The 8,971-nt window shown below is 49.7% G+C and overlaps 1 protein-coding gene across 1 annotated transcript in view; it reads left to right on the top strand.

The window, feature by feature from the left end:
• Window positions 1–8,971, top strand: part of Pik3r6 (phosphoinositide-3-kinase regulatory subunit 6) — a 46,490-nt gene that overhangs the window by 23,162 nt on the left and 14,357 nt on the right. Inside the window, exons 9-13 of the mRNA XM_005349827.2 lie at window positions 705–867; window positions 2,380–2,466; window positions 4,064–4,478; window positions 4,798–4,876; window positions 6,419–6,541. Of these exons, the coding sequence (XP_005349884.1) occupies window positions 705–867; window positions 2,380–2,466; window positions 4,064–4,478; window positions 4,798–4,876; window positions 6,419–6,541 (867 nt within the window). The remainder of the gene's footprint in view (window positions 1–704; window positions 868–2,379; window positions 2,467–4,063; window positions 4,479–4,797; window positions 4,877–6,418; window positions 6,542–8,971) is intronic.

Here is an 8,971-nt window from a genome sequence, read left to right as displayed (position 1 = left end):
CCCCGGCCTTCCAGCCCTCCACTGACTGCCACTCCCATCCCACGCCCCCCCACCCATGCTGAGTCCGCCTTAGTCCAAGAAATCCTTCTGGCTAAGAGCACCAGGGGTTGAACTTCTGGCGGATGGGGAACGGGAGGACTGAAGCCATTAGGAGTGACCCTCTGTGGGTAGCAGGGAAATCTAGGCAAGACAGGATTGGATGCAGGCTGAAAATGGAGAGACCTGCTGCAGGGGGAGGAACCAGGCACCCAGAGGGAGGGTTCAGTCGTCCCCTGCTCACCCTGATTCAGGAAGTGGGGAGGATGTCAGCGACCCCTCCCCCCCAGCCTATTATTCAGACCTGGCTCCGCCCATTCAAACTGCATCGGAGTATTGCTCTTCTGTTCTAGTTTTGCATCCGAAATTTTCCGGTCTGAACCCCACATCTTGAATTCTTTATTTTGGTGGATTCTTCATAACTATCCCCCCATTATAGGGTATGAAGCCACTGTCTAGCCACAGGCAACAGGGGGCCACAACCATAACCCGACAGAAACCCAGGCTCTGGACGTGGAATCCCGAATCCGTCACCTGGCAGCTCCTGCCCAGCCCCCAGGAGCCGAAGGATCGTGCCATACGGGACTGTTGGTGGTCCTCCCCCCCCCCCCCGTTTGGCATAGGTGGGCTGAAGGATAGGACTCAAGCTCTGATGTCCGTCCTTATAGGCCAGCTCCCGTCGCGTCCTGGAATACTATTTCCACGCTGTAGTGGCTGCCATAGAGCAGGTGGCTAGCGAGGACAGCCCCAGCCGGCTGGGACACCTGGAAAGACTCGAGGAGATTTACTGCTCGCTGCTAGGGCCGGCAGCCGCAAGAAGGCGCTGCGTCGGTAAGCGGGGGCCGGTGGGGACTTGCCAAGGGATCGCCGACCGCAGGGGGCGCCAAAGAGCTAGGCTGGACAGATGAGATTTCAGAAGAGTCCAGGATAGAGATAGATAGATGAGATAGAGTCCAGGATTCTGGGGTCTGGACTTGGCAGGCCTGGGGCTAAACAAGTGGTTAACAATGATCATGATTGCTCACACCTGCAAAGTTCCCCTCTTTATCCCATTAGCTGTTCTAAACATTTAACCTGTATTTAAATCTATGACGTGCCAAACCAAATAATTTGCACAACAAAGAAGTAAAAATGAGCCGGGCAGTGGTGGCACATGTCTTTAATCCCAGCACTCAGGAGGCAGAGGCAGGCGGATCTCTGGGAGTTCGAGGCCAGCCTGGTCTACAAGAGCTAGTTCCAGGACAGGCCTCAAAGCTAAAAAAAAAAAAAAAAAAAAAAAAAAACCAATCATCGCACCCAGTTTACAGAGGAGACTTAGACACTGATTTGAAAGAGGTTTAAATGTCAGCAGCCTGTCACTCAGCTAGTGAGTGGCAGAACCAGGATTCGGATCTTGCTGTGGCATAGTAACCAACAGTTTCAGTCCCCAGAACACCTCCACAGAATGGGATGTACTAGGTGACAGCATTGTTTATCCCTTGGGGTTGTACTCAGCACACCTTTCTATTTGAATGTTGATAAGGCAGTGCCACACCCCCAGGGGAGCAAGGTCCGTGAGTGGGCTTCAACATTCCAGAACACGTGTGTCCTGGTCGTGGTAGGGACCATTCCAGTGTGTGTCCTGCTGCTCAGTCACCCAAAGCATCCAGGAACATGTCAGCCTGAGTGTGTCAGAACATATAGTCACTCTTATGGGGTTTGTGACCCCTGGGAAATGACCAAAGACTCAATCCAATTATAATTGAAAGATGTATTGATTAGCTGCTAGCAGGACGAAAAATCTCTGCGCCGAATTTGACACTGCCGTGAAGGAGGGATGGAGGAAGGACTTTTAAAGGGGAAAACCCCATGAAGTTCTTCCACATCCATGCAAGCAAGTAAAACCTGTTCTGTTTTGCCAAGTTAGGTGGTTAAGGCAACTCAAAATGATCTTTGTGTATCTGAGTAAGCAAATTAGAGAAGAGAAAAAGCAGTTAGTTATATCATAACAAGGAGATAGTTATGGCTGTACGTTTTTGGGTGAGGGAGTCACTGAGTCAGGGTTCCTGGGAACTGATCTTCCAGGGAGTAGAGTCAGAGACAAATGGCTGGTGGGTACCACGATGGATGCCTAGCATAAAATGGAGCTTCTTTAATCATAACAGTTACAAGGTGCAAGGGAAACGGGCTAGAAACTGTCCAGAAGTCAATGTGCCGAGCACACTAAAGCTTGTACTTGGCAACCCAGGCTGGACAGAGAGGGCAGGATAGCCCTGTGTTGACTCCCTTCCCTCAGTTTCTCTGGGCTTTTATTTTGCCTATAGCCCTTCTCCTCACAGTCCCACAGCCTATCCCTTTCTTCAGGTGACCTTCTTCAAGACCGACTGCCAAGCACCCCCCTGCCCAGCCCCTACATCACCTTCCACCTGTGGACCGACCAGGAGCAGCTCTGTATGTGCCCGAGCCTGTGAGCTCCTGTAGAAATGGCTGAGTGTATTTCTGTGTGTGTGTTCACAAGTCTGGGCTCCTGTCTGTCTGTGTTCACAAGTCTGGGCTCCTGTCTGTCTGTGTTCACAAGTCTGGGCTCCTGTCTGTGTGTGTGTGTTCACATGTCCGAGATCCTGTCTGTCTGTGTGTGTTCACAAGTTTGGGCTCCTGTCTGTCTGTGTGTTCACAAGTCTGGGCTCCTGTCTGTGTGTATGTGTTCACATGTCTGAGATCCTGTCTGTCTGTCTGTGTGTGTTCACATGTCTGAGATCCTGTCTGTCTGTCTGTGTGTGTTCACAAGTCTGGGCTCCTATCTGTCTGTGTGTGTTCACAAGTCTGGGCTCCTGTCTGTGTGTATGTGTTCACATGTCTGAGATCCTGTCTGTCTGTCTGTGTGTGTTCACATGTCTGAGATCCTGTCTGTCTGTCTGTGTGTGTTCACAAGTCTGGGATCCTGTCTGTCTGTCTGTCTGTGTTCACATGTCTAGGCTCCTGTCTGTCTGTGTGTGTACACATGTCTGGGTTCCTTCTGGGTTCAAGTTTTGTTCTCTGAGTTGTTCCACGTGTCTGGACAAAGAGCATTTCTTCTCCAGGCTGGAATAACCAAATGCATTAACCTGGGTCTCATGCCCATGTTGATGTCATCAATGTCCCCATAAGGGAGGCAAGCAGAACCCATTATGGCACCCAGACCTGGAGGGGCCTTCCAGAACAAATGTTTCCTTCTATTCTTTTGACCTATTCCAATCTTCTTGGCTTCTCTAGAGAGTGAGGACAAGGATTCCAACTGTGGTAGGAAGTAATAGGCTGGACCCTTCCTTTTGCATGCTGGGTTATGTTCAGTACATTCTCTCTCTGGACCTAGAAGCAGGTTCAGAAAACCTGCAAGTCTTCTGGAGCTGGTGATCTGGTATCTGTGTCCGGAAGCAAGCTTCAGGAAGTGGGGGTTGGGAGGGCTCCAGGGTCAGTTAAAGGTAAGAGGTGCTGGGTTTAGCTAATTTCTTTAGTGCTGGCGTTCTCAGTGTTTTGTAATACGTTTGCTGATTGGCTAGGTATGGTCGTGCACGCTTTTAATCCCTGCACTCAGGAGGCAAAGGCAGTCAGATCTCAGTGAGTTCCAGGCCATCTTGGTCTGCAGGGTGAGTTCCAGGACTGCTAGGTTGTATAGAGAAGCCCTGTCTCAGAAAAAAAAAGAAAGAGAGAGAGAGGAGAGAGGGAGAGAGAGAGAAGGAAGGAAGGAAGGAAGGAAGGAAGGAAGGAAGGAAGGAAGGAAGGAAAGAAGGAAGGAAGGAAGGAAGGAGAAAAAGAGGAAAGGAAAAGAAAGAGAAAAAAGAAGAAATATAAATATATCTATCGATTGGCCTCAATGGGAGGGAGCTGGAGTACACAGAACCCTGGACCATTGTTGACCACAGGATCGTTACCCTTTGTGGAGTGTCCCATGGGGCTTCTGTTCAAGTGGACAGTGTTTGAGAAACAGGGGTCCCAGATTTCTGGGGAGCTGTCCTGTCAATCTCAGGGGTCCCTGCCATCCTGACACTCCCCTGTCCTCCTGTTCCAGGGAAGGAACTGGTGCTCTTCCTTCATCCCCGCTCCCAGCTGCGCCTCAGTGCTGACTTAGAGGCCTTGGATCTACAAGGACTTAGGCCAGACAGGGACTTGGCCAGGGTGTCCACTGACAGTGGGATTGAGCGAGATCTTCCTTTGGGGAGTGACGAGCTCCCCGATTCCAGCAGCTCAGAGATGGAGCGGGCTGCACTGCAGCGCAAGGGGGGCATCAAGAAGCGTGTGTGGCCCCCGGACTTCTCCATGCCTGGCAGCTGGGATGGACCCCCAGGGTTGCATCGGAGGACCGGCAGGCCCAGCGGGGACGGGGAACTACTGCCTGGAGTCTCCAGGGTGCATACAGCCCGTGTGCTCGTGCTGGGAGACGATAGGATGTTGGGTCGCCTGGCCCAGGCTTACTACAGACTCAGGTAGGACCTGAGGAGGGACTAGGAACTGGAGTTGTTGGGAGTGTGGATGGGTCTGGAATGAGCTGGTAAAAGGTCCAAATAGGTACGGAGGAAAGGCCAGGGCGGGTAAGGGAGAACATTGCAGAGTATCCCCAGTGCCCAGCCATCAGCTTGACAGAAAATGACAACTGTTCCCATTTCATAAATGGGTAAATGGAGGCTCAGAAAGCTTGTATAAATTACCCAAAGTCAATACATGATAAACAGCAAAGCCGAGACTATTTGATGCCAACACCCAACCCCAGGCTCTTACCCACTCTACCTTGTTGCCTGTTGCCAGGAAACGGGAAGCCAAGAAGTTCTGCCTCACTCCTAGACTCAGCCTGCAGCTCTACTACATCCCTGTGCTGGCGCCTCAGGTGACTGGACAGGGAGGGGCAGGGGCAGGGGGACCATGGAAACATCTGGAAGGGTCAGGAGCAATGGTCTCATCAGAGAAGAGAGGGAGGGGTGGGGACCACTGGCAGCCTAGCTCCCTGGCTCAGGGTCGAGAACATTACCTCAGCGTGTAGAGCTGAGAGAGACTTGGAAGGAGCCTTCCAGGTCAGAAGTCAAGATGCAGGTTTTGCCACAGCAGCCCCCTCTGCTGGACCCCCTCTTGTCTTTGTAATGGAATTATCAGTGCTGAGCAGCGAATTGAGGGGCCCTGGGGACCTCCACTCTGTGAAGCCAGACCTTGACTATGCCACAGGATGAGCCGGAGTGAAGGAGGGTTAGTGAGTTTATTAAGTAGAGACGAGAGAGTACATGCTTCGAGAGAGAGAGAGAGAGAGAGAGAGAGAGAGAGAGAGAGAGAGAGAAACTGAGAGAGAGAAACTGAGAGAGAGAGAAACCGAGAGACAGAGAGAGACCGAGAGAGAGACCGAGAGAGAGAGAAACTGAGAGAGAAACCGAGAGACAGACAGAGAGAGAGAGAGAGAGAGAGAGAGAAACCGAGAGACAGAGAGAGAGAAACTGAGAGACAGAGAGAAACCGAGAGAGAGAGAGAGAGAGAGAGAGAGAAACAGAGAGAGAGAAACCGAGAGAGAGAGAGAAACCGAGAGAGAGAGAGAAACCAAGAGAGAGGGAGGCTAAGGACAAGGATGTCAGGCACCCAAAGCTTGGGTTCAGAGTTCTCGAGAGCATCGCCCTGCCTTCGCCATGTCTGTGCCCATGATGTTGCTCAAGGGGGTTGCTTTTAAACACGAAGCAAACAATTACACAAAGCTTAAAAAGTAAGAAAAACATTCTGAGTGGTTTTACTTAATCCTAGAGAATTTCCTCTAGTAAGTGAGGCAGACTCTAAGCTGGTTTTCCAAGCTGCACTGTTTAGATGTAGAATTGAGAGATGACGTCATCATAGGCACAGCCGCAGCTAAAACTCAAGGCCACACCCATTCTGGCCCAAGCAAGCACGGTCCATTTGCTGTTTTAATGTCTTTGCTTGAGGTATTTTTTAGAAAAGGGAATATTGTCTCTCTAGATAATCTGCACAGTGCACGTTGTTAGCTGTACTGAAATTCTTTGCTTTCATACGATGAGAGAATTCCCCTCCCTCCCTCCACGGGAGAGAAAGTCTGAGCCAGATCTCCAGAGTCCACTGGTGTTGGGAGGGTGGGGGAGATGCATCCACGCTCATCCTCACCAGAACAAGAGCCAAGCAATACTCATCTCTGCCCTTTAAAGGTCACCAGCGTTTCCTCAGTGTCACAGACAAGTGACCCTTGGCCAAAGCTCTTCCGCTTCACTTGAGTTTATGCTACAGAGCGCTAATGTGTCTTCACGCAGTATGGGAACTGAGCCCAAGAGGTTAAATGACTTGACCGTGGTCACAGAGCACTGGACTTTGGTATCTGGGGTACCCAGACTAGGAGGGGAGGGCCTGACAGGTGTGTTTGTCCCTTTATTCCCCAAATCCCTAGAATACAGAGGCATCCAGAAAGCCTGAGCTGGGAGAGCTGGCTTCCTTCCTTGGTCGAGCAGACCCATGGTACGAAAGCACTGTCAACACCCTGTGTCCCGCCATCCTCAAGCTGGCCGAGATGGTAGGAGCAGCGTGGAGGGAAGGAGGGAGGGAGGGGAGGGAGAGGAAGAAGGAGGGGAAGGAGGGAGAGAAGAGAAGGGAGAGAGGGAGGGGGGAAAGGGAGGGGGCAGGAGGAGTATAAGGGGCATGAAGGTGTGAAATTTTTAAAAACCTCCGATGAAGAGGGAGGTGGAGTCAGGAGGAAACCCCAGTTACATACCGCATACAACCCCTGATCTCAGAATCAACCCGCAGGATTTGTTCATTTAGTTCTCACAGAAGATGGGGACGGATGTCTCCAAGTGCCATTGTCACCATACCGTGACATAACTCCATTTTACAGGCCAGGTAGCTGAAGCAGAAACAGATTAGCTAACTTGCCCAAAGTAGGAAAGTAAACTACCATGCCCCAGCCCCTGACCTGGGAACGGGGGTGGGGGGGGGGGGAATCTGACTGCAGACTGCATCTGCCTCCCTAACCATGACTGACAGGGGCAGGCTAGAGAGGGGACACATGTCTGCCTTGAGAGCCTGTCGCTGTTCACACATAAACCAGCTCACTGCTGTGAATGCTGTGTAGGGTATTGGTTTTTACATTTTGTCAGTTTTCCATTGGGTTTTTTAGTTAGAGTTTACCATTTTCTGTTGTTAATTGTAGAACTTTTATCCCTTGTGATCTCTGCCTTTGAAAGTCTCCTCCTCCTCCTCCTCCTCCTCCTCCTCCTCCTTCTCTTTGTCTGTGTCTGTGTGTTTGAGGGGCATGCATACCACGGCACTCTTGTGGAGGTCAGCAACTTTGTTGCTTTACATAGCTTCTGGGGATTGAATTTGGGACTCCAGGAATGTACAATACACTTTGCCCCTGGGCCATCTCACCAGCCCTGGGCCTCTGGCCTCTTACAGCCTGGGATCACAGGACTCAAACGCTGTTACAGTCTGGATTTTTATAACTGAATAATGAGCCCACACACAAATAATTTTAGCCTTTCATCTGAAGTGTGTATGTAATCTTGTTTTTCCCAAATGCTTAGCAGACTCTCCCAAAGCTGTTAGTTATATAAACCATCCTGCCTCATCCATCTGATATTCTGCTCGTGTCCCTGACTAAACTCTTACATCTGTGTGATGCTATTTCTGGGAACATGGGATCCATGCTTTCATGGATTTATGCATGTAAAAGTTAATATGATTCTATTTTGATATCTGGAAGGGTAAGCCTACAGCATTATTTCTCTATTACAGAACTTTTCAGGATATGCTGGCTTATCTTTCCTGATAAACTTTAGAATTCGCATGGTTTTTTGTTTGTTTTATTTTGTTTTTGCTTTTTCGAGACAGGGTTTCTCTGTAGCTTTGGAGCCTCTTCTGGAACTAGCTTTTGTAGACCAGGCTGGCCTCAAACTCACAGAGATCCGCCTGCCTCTGACTCCCAAGTGCTGGGATTAAAGGCGTGCACCACCACTGCCCAGCTTATTTTTATTTTATTTTGTGTACGCATGCATGCACACGTGTGCAGGTGCCTGTGGAGGCCAGAAGAAGGCACAGAGCTCCTGGAGTTAGAGCTACAGACAGTTGGGAGCGTGTTCACACAGATGCTGGGAACCTAACTCTGGTCCTCCAAACAAAGCAGCAAGTGCACTTAACCACTGAGCCATCTCACCAATTTTTTTTTTTTAAAAAAATCCATTGGCATTTTGATTAAAGAGAAAGAATCAGCCCCTTTCACATACTCAGTGTCCCTCTCCGGGGGCACAATGTAATTTCCTAAGTGTTTTCTTCTATGCCTTCGGGGACTGAACAGTCTTTCTTTCTTATCTCCTTCTCCCCATTTCTCACTCAGCTCATTCCTCACATCGTGTAGTGCGCTTCTTGTCATGGTGAGTGTCTTTCTCTCGTCCCAGTGGGAAGGAATGTATTGCCAATATAACAAGAAACTGCTGGTTTATATATGTTATCAAACTACTCATTCTATTTATTTTTTGTTTGTTTTGTTTCCCTTTTTGTTGTTGTTGTTGTTTTATTTTTGTTTTCCAAGATGGGGTTTCTCTGTGTAACAGTTCTAGCTGTCCTGAAACTCACTTCATAGACCAGGCTGGCCTCCAACTCACAGAGCACTGCCTGCTTCTGCCTCCCAAGTGCTGGAATTAAAGGCATGTGCCACCACCGCCTGGCTTATTCTATTTCTTAAAAGATAACATTTGAAAACATTTCATAAAATGTACACATCTGCCTTTCAACAGGTCACTGAATTAAGGTCTCTATTGTCTTTCTTGCCTGCCTGATTGGGGGCTTTGTCTTACATGTTTTATGCACACAAAGATGTCTGGATGTGTGTACCTGTTTTCTGAATAGTACCTGGAGCTGGGTGGTGGTGGCGCATGCCTTTAATCCCAGCACTTGGGAGGCAGAGGCAGGTGGATCTCTGTGAGTTTGAGGCCAGCCTGGTCTACAA

Source organism: Microtus ochrogaster, chromosome 7 (genome assembly GCF_000317375.1).
Source record: "Microtus ochrogaster isolate Prairie Vole_2 chromosome 7, MicOch1.0, whole genome shotgun sequence".
Lineage (NCBI taxonomy): Eukaryota > Metazoa > Chordata > Mammalia > Rodentia > Cricetidae > Microtus > Microtus ochrogaster.
Note: the sequence above shows the minus strand (reverse complement) of the source record. Positions and strands in the feature narration are given on the sequence as shown.